The sequence below is a fragment of the Eschscholzia californica genome, unplaced genomic scaffold (assembly GCF_041429995.1).
Source record: "Eschscholzia californica isolate CP2 unplaced genomic scaffold, dmEscCali1.0.p SCAF_5, whole genome shotgun sequence".
Classification (NCBI taxonomy): domain Eukaryota; kingdom Viridiplantae; phylum Streptophyta; class Magnoliopsida; order Ranunculales; family Papaveraceae; genus Eschscholzia; species Eschscholzia californica.
In genome coordinates, this window is record NW_028238472.1 from 30,796,000 (window position 1) to 30,817,420 (window position 21,421).

The 21,421-nt window shown below is 35.9% G+C and overlaps 1 protein-coding gene across 1 annotated transcript; it reads right to left on the reverse strand.

Annotated features, from left to right (window-relative positions):
- Nucleotides 1–17,999: 17,999 nt before the first annotated feature.
- On the reverse strand, nt 18,000–20,060 carry LOC147538557 (glyoxylase I 4-like). Its single transcript, XM_086642070.1, has 4 exons — nt 19,788–20,060; nt 19,564–19,672; nt 19,247–19,469; nt 18,000–18,304 (listed from the first exon to the last, which is right to left on the reverse strand). Exons 1-4 carry the CDS (start codon nt 19,964–19,966, stop codon nt 18,294–18,296), a joined length of 522 nt encoding a protein of 173 aa, XP_086498196.1. The 5' UTR covers nt 19,967–20,060; the 3' UTR covers nt 18,000–18,293.
- Nucleotides 20,061–21,421: the final 1,361 nt, after the last annotated feature.

Consider the following 21,421-nt stretch of genomic DNA (forward strand, 5'->3'; position numbering starts at 1 on the left):
AAGGAAATGAAAAGATGGAGATGAAGAGAGTGACGACGACTGTGGTGGTAGTGTTTGCCGGAGTAGAAGGGGGAAAGAGAATATTTATATATTTCTGAAACTAGTCACCGGCTATCGGTAGTGGACCGCTGTTGGTGACTTTTTCCTTGTCCGAGAAAGAGATAAGAGAAAGAGACAGAAGTGTAATACTTTAAATATAAAAGTAACAAACAAAAGAAAATTTATGGTAAAGTTGAACTAATAGAATTGATCTTGGAGTCAAATTTATGGTTGAACTAAAAGAATCAATGGCAAATTGGAATTAACCCTCAATATTATTACTTCATTTTATATCACAAATGTTGAATATCAAACGCGTATTGTATCAACTACCATTTACTAACTGCCAAATTTCAACAAAAACAAAATGTACTAACTGCCAACAATAAATACCAACTTACAAAAGATTTGGCACATTGTGTTCATGCATGTTGACGAATATTATATCACGTTTTACATATTATGGAATAAGACATTAGGACCAAGTCAGGGCAGTGGAACTAACCTGCTAAAATCACGTGGAGGAGCTGTCTGTACGGCAGTGGATAAAATAAGGTTGGTGCCATGAGAAAGCAACCTTTTGCTGTAAGAAAGTGTTTTGGACGAGAATCACAAAACTTTTTTTTTTGTTCATATTATAATAATGAGGACGGTGTAAGAATTTGGGCCCGGTCCCAAATAATAATTGGGATGTCCTTGTATAAGTAAGAAAGTTACATGAAAATAACAAACAAATACAAGATGATTTGAGTTCCATGCCGTCGCTGAGAAATTGGGAGTCCGGTACCAAAATACTAAAGGAGCCTTTTACATACCTAAATTTTCTTAGACAAAAAAACAAAAAATTTAAATAACAAGAAATTTACCCCATATTAAATAATTGATAAATAATAAACAATCAAGACTTAATAATAAATTTAAAAACTGACCCATTCAAAATCTCTAAATAATTTATGATAGGTTGAATGAGAAATCTAAAAGAGTATACAATAAAATAATAAAATGTAAAAGAAACTACCTCTTGACGGTAGAAGATTTTTGTGCAATCTTTGTGGAATTTGATCTTTGAAATTCAAATAATCTCTACCTTTTCCAATAACAAGAAACAAGCCTAGTAGCTTTCAAAAAAAAAAAAAAAAAAACAAGCCTAGTAACTAGTAAGTACTAGTATTTAAGAGGTAGTACTTGTATTCTGACCACGACTTTGGAGAATAAAGAAAAATCTCTACAGAATAAATTTTTTCTACAAAATTGATCGAGTGAAATTGAATTTTTCATTTCTATTTGTTTCTATAGGGCTTCCGGTTTTGGAGTTTAAAAAAATTAAATTGTTAAAATATCCTATAAAGGAATTTAGAAGGACCTTTTATAAACTTAAACAAAATCTTTCTATACATCTAAACCCTAAACTCCTTCCATGTGTTTCTTATTTTCTTCATCTTCTTCTCCAAAGCTTTGCTTTCTTCTATCACTAAACCATAAAAACATTGAGAACAAAACAAATATGTTTAGAAATGATGAAAAATATATTTTAGAACTCAAAGTTAACTGATCTCTAGGGATTAATAATGTGTTTACCTCTCTTGGAGAGGATTAATGGATGAAGAAACTTGTTTGGGACGCCCCATGAAAGATGTATTAAGAGTTTCAAGAGATTTTGTTTGATGATTTAGTGTTTATAATCTTTTTTCCCTCCTTCTCTCTTTAACTTTGTCTGATTTAAGAGAAATAAGAGTAGTAGGTGCTGATGTCAAAAAATGACTTTCCGTTATATCAGCATGAAAAAGGGAGTTGATGAATGACAACCTCCGTTATGTGTGATTATTCCGTTAGATTGAGTAATGCTCGATATATGCTCCTGCTCCCAGCTCCGCTTCCTGCTCTACCTCCTGCCCTGCTTCTCCTTACTTTAGCTCATCGCCCTTGCTCCCTGCTCCTTGCTTTTGTTCCCATTCGTCTGCTCCCGAGGGGGGAAAACCTGCAAAGGGTTCGAAAACCGCTCCGACGCTCAAGCCAGTCAGGGTGCTCTTTGCAGTAAAAGAATGAATATTGATTGATCCTTTTGGGCACTTTGCAGAGCTGGTTTCTTCTGGCCGACCTCCCTGTTAGGGAATATCGGTGGACCATCAGAAGCTCAGCCGTCCTGCTGCCTTAAGCCGGGATGACCCAGTAGACTTCAGGTCTGATCTTGACTCTTCAGACGTTAGTCAACGTCTGGATATTTTATGCATCATCATGAGTCCCGCCACTCTTTAGTCGAAAGTAATGAGACTAAGGAGTAGAAGTAACTCGTGTGTTTTAAACATTTCTGAGCGAGTTTGTACCAAGCTAGTAGGGACTGCTGGTGATAAAGCTTCTCTTCGCTAAGGCTGTGTTTGTAAAAACTGATCCCAGTTGTGTTTTGCCTTGGAAGTCAGCAAACACAACTGGAATCAGTTCTAGCGTATACAGCCTTAGAGAAAAGAGGTTTTACCATCAACAGTCTCTACCAGCTCGGTACAAATCAACTCAGGAATATGCAGCTCTAGAAAACCAAAAGAAAGACCTAGCTTCATGAAACAACTCTGGTCCAGGTAAAATCCTTGATTTCAGGGTCTTCAATGTTTAAAACACACATGTTACTTCTACTCCTCAGTCTCATTACTTTCGACTAAGGAGTGGTCGGACTCAGGATGATGCATAAAATGTCCAGATGTTGGCTAACGTCTAAAGAGTCAAGATCAGACCAGAAGTCAACTGAGTCAACCCGGCTTAAGGCAGCAGGACAGCTGATCCCCTGATGGTCCACCGAATATTCCCCTAACTGAGAGGTCGGCCAGAAGACACCAGCCCTGCAAAACGCCATTGGCATGGACAAATCAGTCCTGGGGTCTTCAAAGGAGTAAGGAGGGTCCCCACAGGTTCGTCTAGTGTCTTACGCCCAGAATTGGGGAGGCAGCAGCGCCCAACGACCTACTGACTTAATCCCGAAACTTTCAGAAAGACCTCAGTCGGCTACACATCTCGAAGTGTTTAAGCCAGTTTGGACTCCAAGTATCCAAAGGAGGAAAATTCTCCTTTAGAGTCTATCACACCGGCAAGATATCTAATAGGTCTAAAATAGGTCTATTCCCGCAAGTGTACGGGATTAAGTTATAGTAAGTTTGTAAGTTAGGAAATCGTTCCAAGGGATAAGTAATTTCACCTAAATCTTAAATTAACACCCCAATCATTGATTTTGGTTGGTTTTTTGAAAGCTAATTTAAAAAGAAAAGGATAATAGACTAAAGAAGAATGAAATCAAGATGGAAAAGAAATCTAGGGTTTTGATTCCACCATATAAATCGACTATCTAAAACATGCATTCAATTAACAAATTCCTTTTTTCATATATAACTCAAAGTCTAACATAATAAACTATTTAGATTTCGGAAGATATTCTTTAATAACTCATTTCAAAATCAAGTATTTTTAATTGATTATCATCCAAAGGTCATATTCCTTAACAATCATTCACCATCTAAAAAGCATATCCCATCTAATAACTTAACAAAAGCATGAACAATGACAAGACTATAAAATCTATATAAAATGACAATTATAGACATTGAAGCTCAATACAGGATTTATTAATTAATAACACATATTAAAATAAGCCCAAGTATGGGTTTCCTCTACTACCCTAGATACAAGATCAACTACTCATTGAATTTAGAGGCATATACATTCATAAAGTAAAATACATAGAAATAAATGAGACAAAAAAAAAGAAATCACCCAACTCCTTGCTCCAATGGTCCCCAAGTATGATCCAAATTATGTTCCAAATCCAATTAATAGCACTTTAAGAGTAGGTGGAAGCAGAAAAGTTTAAAGAAGAAATTAGAAAGGAATTAGTTGTAGAAAAGAAATGAAGGAAGAAAATGGGATAGAATTAGAAAGTAGATCTAGAAATTAAAAGAGAAAGAAATTGGGTAGAAGATGTGATGGAGGCTAGAGAAAGGAGAAGAAAATGGTTTTAGGATTAATTTTACTACTACGAGGAGGAGGAGAGAGAGGCTAAGAGGAGAGTATTGGAAAAAGTAGAGAAGGAATGAGAGGTTTTTCAAGTCTAAGTGTTAATGAAGGAGAATGTGGAATTAAATAGGTAGGAATGAGGAATTAAATAGGTAGGGCAACTATGGTTTTGGGTAAAATGGTAAAAGGGGAAAATGTGAGGGCTATTTAAGTAAATTCGGGGTTCTATGCTTTTGGGATGTAAGAAGCAAACAGTCAAATTCTCATTTCTGAAAATCAATACTCCATATTAGAGATGTACTAAAAGAGAATAGCATTTGGCAAGTGGGTAATGGAATCAATATACAGATTGAAAGGGACTTATGGATACCTGAGATGACAAACAAAAGACCAAACGTAATCAGACCTTTACCAACTAATGTGAAATGGGTTGCAGACTTAATTGTTCAGGGTACAAATCAATGGAATCAATCATTACTAAGAGATTATTTTGATCCAGACAGTGTAAGAGCTATAAACAATATCTATATACCTCATAGTGGTTCATGTGATAACCTAATTTGGAGTCCAACAGAAAAAGGTACGTTCTCTCCTAAATCTTACTACTCAATTATCAAACAACCTCCACAACTCAATGATAATCTTAATCTTTTTCCTTGGAAATCTTTTTGGAAAAAAACAAATATGAATCCAAAAATCCAAATTTTCATTTGGAAACTGTTACATAATGGAGTGGCAACCATGGAAAATATCAATAAACGTTTACATCATATAGATCCCCATTGCAAATTATGTAATAATCAGGAGATAGAAAGCATTCATCATTTATTTGGATCGTGCCCTAAATTTATTAACCTTATAGGTATTACTAACGATTGTGAATTACTACAGTTAGGGTTAGATCCAATCACAAACATGCAGATGATTTTACACAAAGGAGAAGAGGCGACAGGAGTATGGTATAAATTTACTTATCTGTTATGGACATGGTGGAAAGCTCGAAACGAATTCTATTTTCGACAACAAGTCACCGAGTTGGAGAGAGTTTGGATGCTTGCGAAGCTGGAACTCAACCAAAACCCTAATTTACTCTTATCAGTTAATGTTATTGCAGAATCGCAGGTACACTTTTGGAAATCACCTCCTCCTGGATGCTTAAAGGTAAATGTTGATGGAGCTTATAAATCGGAAGGAGCGGTAGCAGCGGCAGTTGTACGCGATTCTAATGGAGAAGTCATTAAATCAAGATCAATCTCGTTCTTACCAGTCTCGGCAATACATAGTGAGATGAAGGGCTTCCAATTAGGGTTGGAATTGGTCGACGAGCTGAATTTATATGAAGTGGAAATTGAGGGGGATTCGAGGGTGATGGTTACCCTCTTATCCAACGGCTCCCCTTCCATCCCGTGGAGATTAAAACATGAGGTGGAGCTCCTCCGTGTCAGAATGAGGGAAAGAAACGTTTCAGCCAGCTATTGTGCTCGTGATGCCAATAAAGCCCCTCATGACTTGGCGCATCAAGAATTGGTCCTCGGCTCCATCTAGTTAGATTTTTGGGGTTAATTGTAATGTATTTACTTCATGTAATTGACGTTTTTTTTATGATTTATAGAATCATAACTTCAAAAAAAAAACAAGAATCGCGGCTGGGTTCATTTAAGGAGGGATAGAGGAGACACGTGTCAGCGTGTTAGAGCTCCTAGGTTTTGTGTTGGGAAATGCGGATGCTAGAGCTCTTCTCGTCCGAGCAATTGACGTACGGCAGCAAACATTGCCCGTGAGATGATGGAGCGCGCAGGATCTTGGCGGTTGGATGCTGGACACGTGCTCGGCTGTTGGCATCCTTGGGCGGAATCAACGAAAGCCGTCAGATGAAAGAAATGCGGAACCCAACGTACAAGATTAAAAGAAGAGATCGGGGCTACGAAACTAAGATGCATCGGTCAAAACTGGATTATCTCCTTTAGGGCTCATTTCAATACTCAACAGAAACACGGGACATAGATGAAATGGCCTCAACAGTTTGCCACGTGTCTAGACGTGTACCGCGCTCCAGAATATTCCCCAATTAATCCCGCCAGTCAACCTTATTTGACTCCATCTTTGACTTTGCCTAGTTTGCTCATCCGGACTCGGATTCGACTTCCGTTTTCTCCTACGGGCTCGTCTCGCACTCTATTTTCACCCATGTACTCGCCTTGACCAAAATACCAGAATGTCCTTGACTCTAAATGAGAAAAATACCCTTCATGTCACTTTTTCTCCTTTTTAACCAATTTCACACCTAACTCTACAAAAGACACCTAATCAAAAAAACCAACCATTTTATTACAATAAAGACTCAAAATGGACTAACTCGGCTAAATTAAACGACTCGGATGAGATATTTTCATGACCCATCAAACATCCACAAACTTAGATTTTGCTAGTCCTCGAGCAAAACAAAACGAAACAAAAACCTAACTCACTTACGGTGGAATCCCGGTTGCATTTAGCATATGCAACAAACCGTTAAACCCCTAGGTTGCCCTAGTGGACGAGTGTTGTCTCGTGAGGGTTTCTAGAGAATGTACCCACAAAATTTAGAAACATTTCAAAAATACAATAGGGTCCAAAAGCACCCAAAGTCAACTAAGATGGACCAAAAATGTTTATCTACTAGAAAATTTTAGCAAGCTAATAGGAATCAACCAAAGTTAACAACACTATACAGACATTAAAAATCTCTCCACTAATAATCTAGACTCAAATTGTACGTGAGTAGCCACAATGAGAATCACTTCAGTTCCAAACAAACAGATCCTTGATATCTGTCTTAATACATTTCGCCTCGACCTTGGCCTTACAGAGATACGCTCTAAAAATGAAATCACTCAAGAATGGTTTGCTCGTTTGTGTAAGTGTGATCACTAATATAGACTCAACACATAAAAAGGGGTGAGGACAACATTCTAAAACGAATGATCTACGAAAAGGAATGTAACCACTAAATGGAATGGGGAAGCTCACTTACCTTACTCACCCACTCTACCCTCTAATGATGTTTTCTAAAGGTCAACTGATACAAGTGATGAGATGGATGATGATGAGATCCCGAGAATGTCGACGTCTTCAATGTTAGAGAACTTCAAGCAACTTCCAAACTTAACCTTTTTGCATCGAACACATATTTAATACATCAAACTAAAGTTCACAGGAACGTGTTCACAATCTTTCTATTTTTTTTTTCACTTCAATTTTTTTTTTCGAATTACACACTACAAACAATACTAGTATTCTCAAAAATCAACTTTTCTTCTTTCGCACTTTGCTTTCACATTCTTCTTTCCTTACTTATCATGCCTTCATTCTCGGGAGTCATATGATGAATGGATGGTGGAGTATTTGTCTTCCTAAAGTTGACACTATTATCGGGTTTTATGGACTACAAGAGTAAGGTTTATTCGCTATCCTGATGTCACTCCTAGTGGTTATGGAAGTTGAGCACACGAGATCAAATGAGCTCTTTTTAAGAGTTGCGAGGTTGAGTAGCTCTTCACTCTACTCAGAGTCAGCGCAGAGGAGTAGGCTCAAAGGTAATAGAAAGGCTCAGAAATCTCACAAGGGTTAAGTCTCCACTAATGATTAATCTAGGTCTCTTAGAACCATCTACCCTTTACTTCCATAATACTCACATGGCTAGCACACAAACGACCTCAAGACTCGAAATTCATGAAGAAACCTTTAACAACCGGATAGTACGATCAACTCGACTCTATAACTATTACCAAGCCAAAAACAACTATTAGACTCACATTTTCGGGCCAAAATTTAAAAATTTTGAACCCTCGTGAATTTTTGAAATGAAGGACTTAGCAAAAGTTCTTCCCTGTCCCCAAACTTAAACCGAACTAGGAGGAAAATGGTGCATAAATATTTAAGAGATTTGACTCACCTAAATGGACACGAAAACTAGGAGGTTCTAAAATAGCCTCATTGGCTCGTTGTATAATCACCTCCAAGTTAGGTTCTCGCTCGTTTGAGTCTGACTTAGGTAAAGACTCTGAAAAACTTTCTAAAATTTCTCTTATTATGATGTCATCGGTGTCCTAAAAGAATTCTAAAGTTTCACCTAAGTCAAATGAGTCATCACTCTCTTTAGACATTTCTGCAAGCCATTGTTCTTCATCTTTCGTAAGACATCTAGATTGATCCAAAAGATTATCATGGACAAGATGAGTAGAAGGTTTAGACTCGGGAGACAACACAGACTCAACTTTTGGTTTCTCTGAAGATGGTTCAAGAGTTTCCTCACCAATGGACTCATATGATGATAGCAGCGACTCTACGGTTGGCAAGATACTATGCTCAGAAACTAAATATGGAGTAGGATCAAACAAAGTATTCGCCTCATTTATACTACCATCCTCATCATCATAAGACTCATTATATTGTGTATTGTACTCCATATTATCAAAGGACTCATCTTCTATGATGTTGGGTTTCTTATTGAAGGGCAATTCTAGATTTTAACCTTATAAGACGACTATAAATTTGGTCTAATGAAGATGATGAAGAGTCATTAGTTCTAATGTTATCCCATTAAGGTGGTTGGGACATGTTTGGTTCATAAAACTCTTCATGATATTCACCATGGGATGAACTATTGACATAGTTTGACTCATAACGTTCTTGAGGTTGACAATACTCCCAATAATTATCACCATAGACATTGGCCCTCGGATTCTCAAAATAATTTTGATTGTTAAAACGTCGATAATTATTGGTATTTTCTAACTGAGGGACACAACCTTGTTGAGGTTGATAATGATTCCAATAGTTATCAACGTTATGACTATCATTACGGGACCGGTCAAAATTATCTAGAGTAGCGTTAGTCGCCTCAAGCCTAGATATGGACCGTGAAAGTATCTCTTGTGCATTTAACAATAATTGTTCCTTCCGTCTCTCTTCCAATTCGTCCTCTGATAAGACATGAAAATGTCCCATCTGAATCTCTTAACTCGGGTTTGTTAGTCCAGTTCGAGCGGTTACTCTGATGATTTCTTTGATTTTCTTTCTCAGGTGTCTTTACAAGGCTTAGTGTGAAAAACAGATGAACTCGGGAGAAATAGTTGTTAAGGGGTACTATGGTCATTTGTGGATTCCGGTAATTTTGGCCAACATTGATGCTCGAGTGAAAAAAGGGGTCGAATACGAACCCAACTGTGAAAACGGGAGTCCAATCGGAGTTTGGATGAGAGAAATGTAGTTACTCAAAGTTGAGGTCAAGATTGGTTGACTAAAGGTCAACATTGGGCATTCGACGACACGTGGCGCTCAGAGAGAATCAGATCGCACGGCTGGAAAACTACAGGGCATATATTCCGGTACATAGGTGGGACCCGTGGGTTTGATTCGTGATTTTCTTTGGAGTTGATCATCTGGCGCATTGAACGGCTTGGATTTCACCCGGTCACATGTCGTCATCTAAGCTCGCGTTGTAACATCTTGTATTGTCCCATGATACACCAAATCATTTTCTTCATAACACCAGCAAGCATCACCCAATTGCCAGGTCAGTGAAGTTTAAATATCTTTATCCCTTATCTTCTCCAACTGTTTTGGCCAAACAGTAAGGAGAAAGATCAGACCGAGAAAAGGGAAAAGGAAGATTCGATTGAAGATTTGAAAGAGCTTGAGATGGATTTTACAGGGAAGGAAAGAAAATATTGTTTGGGGTACTACCCAAATCAGCTCAGATTCTCTCTCCCTCTCGTGATCTCCTCTTTATTCTCCACGGCTATTCTCGTTTCTTATACAGTAGAGAGAGAAAGTATTTTTCTTTTTTTCTTTGATGGAAAGAGATCACAGAGAGATTAGAAAGAGTTTGAAATATTGGGTTCCTTTAAATTAGAGAAGAATCAGAGAAAGAGATGGAAGGAGACGATATAGAGAGAGAGACACATATTTGAGAATGAGATTTGAAGAGATATCTTTAGACAGAATAGAAGATTGAGAGAGAGTTGAAATGAAGATCCGACCATGAGGAATATTTGAGAGAGAAAGATTTTCAGAGAGCAAAGAAAGAAAGAAGGATTTCGAATTGGTTTTCTTCTCTATATAATTGAAGAAAACAGAGAGGGAGATATCTGGGTTTTAGAGGGACAGAGGACAACAACATCTCAATCTCTTCTTCTCTTGAGCTTCGTAGCTATAATCTTTAGAGGAGAGAGAAAGAGTTATAGAGAGAGAGAAATAGCAGTTCATCTCCATACGGCTAAAGAAGTAACAGAGAGCACCATCCTCTTTTATCAATTGCTTTATCCTCTGTAATCTTTTCTTTTTTGTGAGAGAAAAAAAAGATTAATAGAGAGAGAAAGAGACTGTTGAATAAAGACAGAGAGAAACAGTGAGGAATTTATTCATGTTATGAACTCTGTTTTTGATTGATTTATATTCATATCATCTTCTTTCTGTTATTATATTAGTGAGAGAGATAAAACAGAGCAAGAAGAGAGAGATAGAGAGATATTAAAACAATAGAAAGAGAAAGAGGAGTGTTGGAGAAGATGAGAAAATTGAATAGAAAATAATTTTCTCACAGAGAAAATATTTCTGAGATGACGAGAAAATCGTTTTCCCTAAGGGTCTGTTTGTCTGGAAAACAGTAAAAACAGAAGGAAAGCTGTTCCTTAGGGTGCGTTTGGCTGCCAGGCAGGAAAAATAATTTCCAGCGAGAAAAAGTTTAGTTTTCTTCCATTCTCTTTTATTCTTCATATTTATTTAAATCTCGATCATGATTAGCTAAGACTCTCCATCTAGGATTTTACGATGAAACCCATTTTTGATCTTTTAGAGATATATCTTTTTGATTAACTCTTGATTAATGCTTCATAGTTTAATTCGTTTTAGTTTGATAAATAGATTTTCAATTCATTATCTATACTTTTAGTTTGATGCATCATACTTAGGTTGCATCCTTTGATGATGCATACTTACCAATTGATAGATAATAGTTTAGAGATTTATTTATTTAAAATATAACGATTACATCGTTATGTTTTATTCGGTTTTAACGAAAACATCTCCCGGAATTAGGATAGTTCATTATCCAAAATTCTAAGTTATAAAAAAAAAAGAATTAACCATTTTAAGTATTTGTTTCTAAAGGTGATTTTATGTGGTAAATTCCTAAAACCTAGACTCCTCCCCCATTTGAGTTCATTTTTATTTACTTTTGTTTCAGTATTTGATTTTATCATCACCAAAACAAATTTCAAAGAAAAACCGAGTTACTTCCAAGTCTTAGAATAGGTTTCACTTAGTCTCTGAGGAACGAACCGGTCTTACCGGAATTATCACTTGACGCCCGTATACTTGCGGGTGGTGACCTATTTAGGAAACTTTCTAGGCCCATCATCCTCATAGAAGAATCTTTCCATTTTTATTTTATTTTTTTAAAAGAGTAACGAAACTACAAAGATCCTAAGGAAAACACACACGCAAGCAAGCCAACTCAACCAAGCAACCTAGACACAATCTAGACGACTGTGTGGTCTTTTTCACCTAAAAGTATATCTAGACAGCTTCTACTTCTTACCAAAGCTTGAACTATGATTCTTATGAGGAGTTACTCCGTCACAGTACAACGATCAAGTAATTCTCCAAGAGACAGCCAACTATGAAAGTTGAAAATCACTGTCCCCCTGGCAACGTTTCCTCTTCTCGAGGCAGTCGTGGAAAAGAATTATGCGCTTGCGTCGTTCCCTCTTCCTGGGAATACTCCAAATACTAATCGAGTTCTAGATTTGTCAAGAGGGTCCTATAAGCTCGTTACCCTTTGGCCAATGTCTAAATCGATTCTTAATTTTAAGTGAGGCTTGGGATCGCGCAATGTTGTTACCTAGATGGACAAAAGACCGGTAATGAAATCCGACTCCTATCTTGTAATGGGTTAATGTCCTTACTAATATGATAATTAAACTAACAGTTCGACAATCAATTAGGCAAGCAAAAACATCACAAGTACCCACTTACAGGAGATTCGTGGGTGATCTAGAAGTTACCTCCCGTTCAAGACGGGCGACGACCTTTGTAGATGATAGGGCCACTCTTCTCACAAGTGTACGAACCCAAGGCTTCTTAGTTTCGGTTACAAAATTAAATGTCCTCCAATTTAAGGTCAAAACAATAAAGTCCTTAAAACTAAACAAAAAAATAAAGAAATACAAAAAAGTTATAACACTCTCTCACCAAAATAAAATAAAAGAACTAAAATAACTAAAATCTAAAAAGGTCTTCTTTGATGTCCTCTTCCTTGATGCTCCCTCCCTTTAGCTTCTTTGTGAATCTACATAAAGAAAAGAAAAGCAAGTCAAAGTAATCAAAAGAGACAAAATAAAAAAACAAATTCAAGATTGAAAATAAAATTAAACGTATCCCCGGCAGCGGCGCCAAAAACTTGATAGCCTAAATAGGTCTATTCCCGCAAGTGTACGGGATCAAGTTATAGTCAGTTTATAAGTTGGGAAATCGTTCGAAGGGATAAGTAATTTCACCTAAACCTTAAATTAACACCACATTCATTGATTTTGGTTGGTTTTTGAAAACTAATTTAAAAAGAAAAGGATAATAAACTAAAGAAGAATGAAATCAAAATGGGAAAGAAATCTAGGGTTTTGATTCCACCACATAAATCGACTATCTAAAACATGCATTCAATTAACAAATTCCTTTTGCCATATATATAACTCAAAATCTAACATAATAAACTATTTAGATTTCGGAAGATATTCTTTAATAACACATTTCAAAATGAAGTATTTTTAATTGATTATCATATAAAGGTCATATTCCTTAACAATCATTCACCATCTAAAAAGCATATCCCATATAATAACTTAACAAAAGCACGAAATATCTAATTATGAAACATGAACAATGACAAGACTACAAAATCTATATGAAATGACCATTAATAGACATTGAAGCTCAATACAGGATTTATTCATTAATAACATTTATTAAAATAAGCCCAAGTATGGGTTTCCTCTACCACCCTTGATAGAAGATCAACTACTCATTGAATTTAGAGGCATATACATTCATAAAGTAAAATACATAGAAATAAATGAGACAAAGAAAAGAAATCACCCAATTCCTTGCTCTAATGGTTCCCAAGTGTGATCCAAATTATGTTCCAAATCTAATTAATAGCACTTTGAGAGTAGGTGGAAGCAGAAAAGTTTAGAAAAAAAATTTAGAAAGGAATTAGTTGTAGAAAAGAAATGAAGGAAGAAAATGAGATAGAATTAAAAAGTAGATCTACAAATTAAAAGAGAAAGAAATTGGGTAGAAGAAGTGATGGAGGCTAGAGAAAGGAGAAGGAAATGATTTTAGGGTTTTACTACTACAAGAAGGAGAAGAGAGATGCTAAGAGGAGAGTATGGGAAAAAGTAGAGAAGGTTTTCAAGTCTAAGTGTTAATAAAGGACAATGAGGAATTAAATAGGTAGGCCAACTAGGGTTTTGGGTAAAATGGTAGAAGGGGAAAATGTGAGGGTTATTTAAGTAAATTCGGGGTTCTATGCTTTTAAAAACCCAAAAACTGATTCACCACCAAGTATGGCGTCTGGGTTCATTGAAGGACGGATAGAGGAGACACGTGTCAGCGTGTTAGAGCTCTTAGGGTTTGTGCTGGGAAATAGGGATGCTAGAGTGCTTCTCGACCGAGCAATTGACGTAAGAGCAAACATGGACCGTAAGATGAAGGAGTGCGCGGGATCTTGGCAGTTGGATGCTGGACACGTGCTCGGCTGTTGGCATCCTTGGGTGGAATCAACGAAAGCCGTCAGATGAAAGAAATGTGGAACCCAACGTACAAGATTAAAAGGTGAGATCGGGGCTACGAAACTAAGATGCATCGGTCAGTACTTGATCATCTCCTTTAGGGCTCATTTCCATACTCAGCAGAAACACGGGACATAGATGAAATGGCCTCAACAGTTTGCCACGTGTGTAGACGTGTACCGCGCGCCAGAATATTCTCGAATTAATCCCGCCACTCAACCTTATTTGACTACATCTTTGACTTTGCCTAGTTTGCTCATCTGGACTCGGATTCGACTTTCGTTTTCTTCTACTGGCTCGTCTCGGACTCTACTTTGCACCCATATATTCGCCTTGGCCAAAATACCAGAATGTCCTTAACTCTAAATGACCAAAATACCCTTTATGTAAATTTTTTTCGTTTTTAACCAATTTCATACCTACCTCTGCAAAAGACACCGAATCAAGAACACCAACCATTTTATTATAATAAAGACTTAAAACGGACTAACTCAGCTAAATTAAACGACTCAGATGGGATATTTTCATGACCTATCAAACATCCATAAACTTAGATTTTGCTAGTCCCCGAACAAAACAAAACAAAAACCTAACTCACTTTCGGAGGAATACCGGTTGCATTTAGCATATGCAACGAGCCGTTAAACACCTAGGTTGTCCTAGTGGACGAGTGTTGTCTCGTGAGGGTTTCAAGAGAATGTACCTACAAAATTCAAAAACATTTCAAAAATACAATAGGGTCCAAAAGCACTCAAAGTCAACTAAGATGGACCAAAAATGTTTATCTATTAGAATATTTTCGGAAGCTAATAGGAATCAGTCATAGTTAACAACACTATACAGACGTTAAAAATCTCTCTAGTAATAATCTAGACTCGAATTGTACGTGAGTAGCCACAAATGAGAATCACTTCAGTTCCAAACAGAAAATTTTAGGAAGCTAATAGGAATCAGTCAAAGTTAACGCTCTAAAAATGAAATCACTCAAGAATGGTTCGCTCGTATGTGTGAGTGTGATCAGTAATATAGACTCAACCCATAAAAAGGGGTGAGCACAACATTTTAAAACGAATGATCTACGAAAATGAATGTAACCACTAAATGGAATGGGGGAGCTCACTTACCCTTCTCACCCACTCTACCCTCTAATAATGTTTCCTAAAGGTCAACGAATACAAGTGATGAGATGGATCATGATGAGATCCCGAGAATGTCGACGCCTTCAATGTTAGAGAACTTCAAGCAACTTTCAAACTTAACCTTTTTGCTTCGAACACATATTTAATACATCAAACTAAAGTTCATAGGAACTTTTACCCAATCTTTCTGGTTTTTTTTTTTACTTCAATTTTTTTTTTGAATTACACACTACAAACATTACAAGTATTCTCAACAATCAATTTTTCTTCTTTCGCACTTTGCTTTCACATTCTTCTTTCCTTACTTTTCATGCCTTCATTCTCGGGAGTCATATGATGACTGGATGGTGGAGTATCCGTCTTCCTAAAGTTGACACTATTATCGGGTTTTATAGACTACAAGAGTAAGGTTTATTCGTTATCCTGATGTCACTCCTAGTGGTTATGGAAGTTGAGCACACGAGATCAAATGAGCTCTTTTTAAGAGTTGCGAGGTTGAGTAGCTCTTCACTCTACTTAGAGTCAGCGCAGAAGAGTAGGCTCAAAGGTAATAGAAAGGCTCAGAAATCTCACAAGGGTTAAATCTCCACTATTGATTAATCTAGGTCTCTTAGAACCATATACCCTTTACTTCCGTAGTACTCACATGGCTAGCACACAAACGACCTCAACAATCGAAATTCATGAAGAAACCTTTAACAAACGGATAGTACGATCAACTCGACTTAATAACTATTAACAAGCCAAAACATGATCTCTTTACTCCAAAAAGATCACAAGAAACTCAGAGTGCTCATAAATCGCCCCCAAAAAGATCGATCAATATTCATTCTTTTACTGCAAAGAGTACCCTGACTGGCTTGAGCGTCGGAGCTGTTTTCGAACCCTTCGCATGTTTTACCCCCTCGGGAACAGACAAACAAGAGTAAGGAGCTGGAGCAAGGAGCAAAAAGCAGGAGCAAGGATTAGGAACGAGGAGTTGGAATAAAGAGAAGCTGAGCAGTAAGCAGAACCGGAAGAAGAGTTGGAAGCAGGAACCCTTATTAAGCTGAAAAACCCCCAACATAACGGAGGAATCATACATAACGGAGGCTGTCATGCATCAACTCCCTTTCTCATGCTGATCTAACGGAAGGCCAATTTTTTACATCAGCACCTATGACTCTTGGTTGATGAATAACACTTATGTGTTGAATTCATTCTTTTGCCTCGAAATCCTAGTTGACAAATTGATTGCATTGCCATCTTGGTCGAAGGACACTCCTCTGGAAGGACATCTCCTTCAGACCGAACGGATATATCCTTCAGTTTAATGCTCTTCAAAGAGCTGGAACTTGGTCTTTAGTACCTCCTCAAGAAAATCAGAACTTGGTAGGGTGTAAATGGGTCTTTAAGATCAACCAAAAGTCAGATGGTTCCATCGAAAGGTATAAAGCTAGGTTGGTTGCCAAAGGATTTAACCAACATGACGGTATTGACTACACTGATACCTTCAGTCCTGTTGCCAAGCCTACCACCATTAGAGTTATCTTAACACTTGTTGTTCAACATGATTGGCGCATTCGACAATTAGATGTTAGTAATGATTTTCTACATGGAAGTTCAAAAGAAACTGTTTATATGTCCCAACCATCTGGTTTCCAACACCCCCTTCATCCAAATTATGTTTGCAAACTTCAAATGTCTCTCTATGGCTTGAAACAAGCACCTAGAGCTTGGTATGAAGAACTAGTGGATTCTCTCCTTGGTCTTGGTTATCAGAAGTCCAATGTTGATTCTTCATTGTTCATTTACACGAATGGGTATGATGTGGTCTATATATTAGACTATGTTATTGACATTTTGATTACAGGTTTCAATTCTGTTCCGTGTCATCAAATAATTTCAGATTTGAGCACCAAGCTCTCCATGAAGGACCTTGGCCCTCTTAGCTATTTCTTGGGGTTAGAGGCACATAGAGATAATCAGGGAATTAATCTTACTCAATCCAATTATATCATTGATCTTTTGAAGAAAACCAATATGATTAGGGCTAAACCTTGTGCTACTCCTCTTGCTGCCAAGACCAGACTTCTACCATCTGATGGAACCCCTTTTTATGATCCAACAAATTATAGAAGCATGGTGGGAGCTCTTCAATACCTTACTTGGACCATACCAGATATTAGTTTTGATGTCAGCCAAGTCTCTCCATTTATGCATTCTCCTACCTCTGTGCACTTTGATGCTGCTAAGAGAATTCTAAGGTATCTCAACGGAACTATTTCTCATGGTATTCGGATTTCCAAATCTTCTCAATTTGAAATCACAACCTATGCTGATGCAGATTGGGCTGGTAATCCCTCTGATAGTCGATCAGTTGGTGGTTTTATTATCTTTCTTGCTGGTAGTCCTATTAGTTGGTCGGCAAAGAAACAACCAACAGTTTCTCGCTCCTCTACTGAAGAAGAATATCGAGCTCTTGCTCAATCTTCCGCTGAGGTGGTCTGGATATGTCATCTTCTCCAAGATTTGCATTGTTACTTGCCTTCTTCCCCATTATTGTACTGTGATAATGTCTAGCTATTGCTTTGGCTGCTAATCTAGTCTTTCATTCGAAGATAAAGCACTTAGCTCTGGACTTTCACTTCATTAGGGAGTTAATGGCTTTCAAGACAGTTACTCTTCATTACATCCCAACACTACAGCAGCCAGCTGACATTCTCACCAAGGCACTCCGTGCTCCTCGATTTCAACTTCTCAAATCCAAATTGAAAGTGTGTTCTTCCACTCTTTCAATTTGAAGGGGGGTAATAGTACTGATGTTGTATAGGAGTGTTGTAAGAGTTAGTGTCGTATGGGATTATGACTCATTGGTTGTTAGGTGGTTACGAGTTTGTTAGAGGTTGTTATTTTGGTAGTTATTCCTCCAAATTTCCTATATAAACTCTTTGTAATTCTTTCATCAAATACAAGAGAATCATTTGTCAATAAAAATCGATTAGAATAAAATAGATTGATATGAGGACGTCTTTTATTGAAGAAGAAAATTCCAAATTACAGGAGAAAATAAAATCAACCCATGCTGGTTTTTAGAAGCACAAAAAATGTTATTAAGAATGTACCAAAATTCCAATCAAAATAAATGCATAAAAAAAAAAATTAATAAAAATTATTTTTGCAACTCATCAATTTTTTTTTGTTGCAATTACAAGGCAATGTCGGCCAAGTTTGTAAACAAACTTTCCGTAATTTGAGTCTTCATCTATGCACCATGGAAATCTTTATTGTTGGCCAACATGCATGGTTCTCATCCTTTACCTGCATTCATCACAAATAAATGCCATCAAAATTAGTCTTTATCTAACTGAAGTAGAAAGAAACAATATTTGAGTTCGCAAGAGAAGGAGAAATATACATGCACACGTATGTATTTTTCTTTATCTGGACTAAAAGTGTTGTGACAAGACATTGATTTGTGCCCTAGGGCACGGACACTTGTATCAATCAAATGTTACAAAATTTATTATTATATTTTATTGAGAGAGAGATTTTTATTAGTTATTATTTGTTTGTTTCTTTTCTCTTAAATTAATTATTATTTTAAGATATTTTAATTTTTTTTTATTAGTTATTATTTTTTATTAATTATTATTTTTTGTATTATCTTTTTGTTTCTTATCTCTTAAATTAGTTATTATTTTATTGAGAGAGTGAGAGAGAGATTTTAATTTCTTTTTTTAACCCTTGAAATTTATTTGTTTCTTTTTTTCTTAAATTAGTTATTTTATTTCTAAGAAGGAAAAAATTGTTGTTTTTTAAATAGGTAACTTTGTTTCTACGAAGGACTATAAATTAAATTTTGAGAAGGGCTTCTAGACAATATCCTTTATTAAAAAAGGATGTTTGTCCCAGTCACCGTTTTCCCTTCTGTTTTATATAATAGATTTTAAAAGAGTTGAACAAAAAGACAATGATAAATGGTTGATTTTAAAAGCGCCTCCCAGAGTGTTATAGGCTCCTCTTTCCTCCACACCCCCTCTAAAATTTGCATTAAGGAGGGACTAATAAAGTTTTGAGGGCCGACAACCCTTGATTGGAGTGGTAAGAGGTATAATCTTTCACCTACTGGTCAAAGGTTCGAGGCGCACGCTGAACAATTCAAAAAAATGAAGCTTTGAGGAATGTGCCTTTTAAGTTACCCATGTTTTATATTTTCACGTATTTGTTTTAATCTAAAACTGATAAATGCAAATAACTTACTCTTAGAATCAACTCTAGTGTAGGATTTTGTAGGATTATTAAGGGGACTTGAAGAGAGGGGAACAATAGGGATGTTCTCGCAGTTGCAAATCTCGATCATGTAACCATCTGGATCATGAAAGAATAATTGATCAACGAACATCCCTCCTTCTTCTATTAAGGCCGTCTCATACTTCATCCCCATCCCTTCGAGTTTTCTCTTCACCCATTCTATGTTTGTACACTGCAAAATTAACAATAATAATCAATTATTTAGACAATTTACAAATAAATCAGAAAAAATAACCAAATAAATGAACAAAGGAAAGTGAATTTACTAGGAAGGAAATGTGATTATCTTTTGGGTTAATGATTGATGGCTTTTGTGGGAAGTCTTTAACTGAATTGCACTGTAACAAATGTATTCCAATCCCATAGTTGAATAACCTGTTTTACAATTTCATTTCCATCTTTACTCCTTAGTTAATTAAAGAATTTTAATTATTAATGAAGTAATCATAATTAAATTAATATCATTTAGGGTAATTAGTCAATTAATTACCAGGCTCCTTCAAAAGTGAAAGAAGAAGGTCTTTGAACACGAATAAAACCAAGAACTTCTTGGTAAAATTTAGCTGATTCAACCACTGATTTGCAGAGGTAGGACACATGGTTGAGTGATAACAATGGTAGACTTGAACTTGAGTTTAATTCCTCATCTTCTCCCCTAATTATTCCCATAATCCTCAATTTAATTAGAGTAATTAAATCTTGTTCCCTCTCTAAATTTTGTAATGCCTTATCTCTCACTGAACTCTCTTTGTTATTCTTGCCAGATGATGGGAAAGGTTGAGATGGTGATTTGTATTTATAAGTGAACTTTTCTGACTAAACACCCTTTAGTAATTAAGTATATTAGTTTCACACCCTTGGACTTGAAGTGGGAAAGCTATTCAACTTGGACTAAACTCACACCTTTCACAAGAGGACTTGGTCTTATCACTTATCACTTACCACTTATCAGGCATTTCCTGGTTACCTCCCAATTTCCCCACTTTTTTTCCTTAATTTTCAATTTCTATCTTGTTTATACTTGTCATCTACACATATATAATCCTTTTTATCATGCTAATAGGATTGATTACTGGTCAAATTGTATATAATCAAACTAATTATATTATAAAACAAGAGGATATCTTTTTTATACCCTCGTTTTATTCGTAAGATTTTTATATTGTGGACAGTTCATTCAAACTAATGTCAATATATAACAACTCTTTTTTTTTTTTTGTTAAAAGATATAAGAACTCTACTAAGGATAACACATTCTTTTCCGTTGGTTTACACTATCAAAAAATAAAATAAAAAAGTTGTGTTTGTCACTGTGAAACTAAGCGACATCTAAACCACTAGACTAATACTTAAAAATATGTTTTAGAAACTGATGTCTCTACCTTTCATTTTAAATGTTACAATTTTATAATGGCATCTATAAAAAACAATTGACCCAAGAATTAGTTTTGAACCTATGATCTTTCACTTCATTCAAACTAATGTTCATTACCATTATTATTAATCAAATCGTGTTATTTAATTGATAACCTAGTCAATTGACTAAAGAGCAATTATTTATATACTTTGTTGATTTGGAGTTAGTTGTGTTTTCCTTTAAAGGTTTCTTTGTGGTTTGATATTTGAAATACCTAATTTCATGTTTTACACGACTAAATATTCTTCACAAAAATGTGTTTGGGCGCGTAGAATATATTATATAAGTTTTTATTTTTCTTCTTGTTCTTTATTCTTTTACAGTTTTACGTACATTAATTCTCATTTAACAATTATACCATGTATCTTCGTGTTGTTCACTTATGAATGGAAGTATGGTTTACTCCAAAAAAAAAAAAAAAAAAAAAAAAAAAAAAATTTCTCATTTACATAAAACTAAGAGCATAGGAAGCTGGTATTTACATAACAACTAAGACCAATATACAAATCTTGTTATTTAGAGAGATTATTTTTGGTATTTATCTTTTAGTTATAACCCAAAAACTATTTTGTATTAAAATTAAATGCTTAAATTTAGAGAAAAATCCATGAAAATAACTCATGTGATAAAATCCAAAACCTAATAGCTAAAATTGAAATTGCAATTAAAATCAAATGAAAGGGTTCATGTTTAAGATTTCAATGAAT

Excerpts from the sequence above, each read along its gene's own strand:
- LOC147538557 (XM_086642070.1), bottom strand. The coding sequence starts at position 19,966 with ATGGGAATAATTAGGGGAGAAGATGAGGAATTAAACTCAAGTTCAAGT. Across the intron at positions 19,673-19,787 it reads TTCACTTTTGAAGGAGCCTG|GTTATTCAACTATGGGATTG; the intron begins GTAATTAATTGA and ends ATTGTAAAACAG. Across the intron at positions 19,470-19,563 it reads ATAATCACATTTCCTTCCTA|TGTACAAACATAGAATGGGT; the intron begins GTAAATTCACTT and ends TTAATTTTGCAG.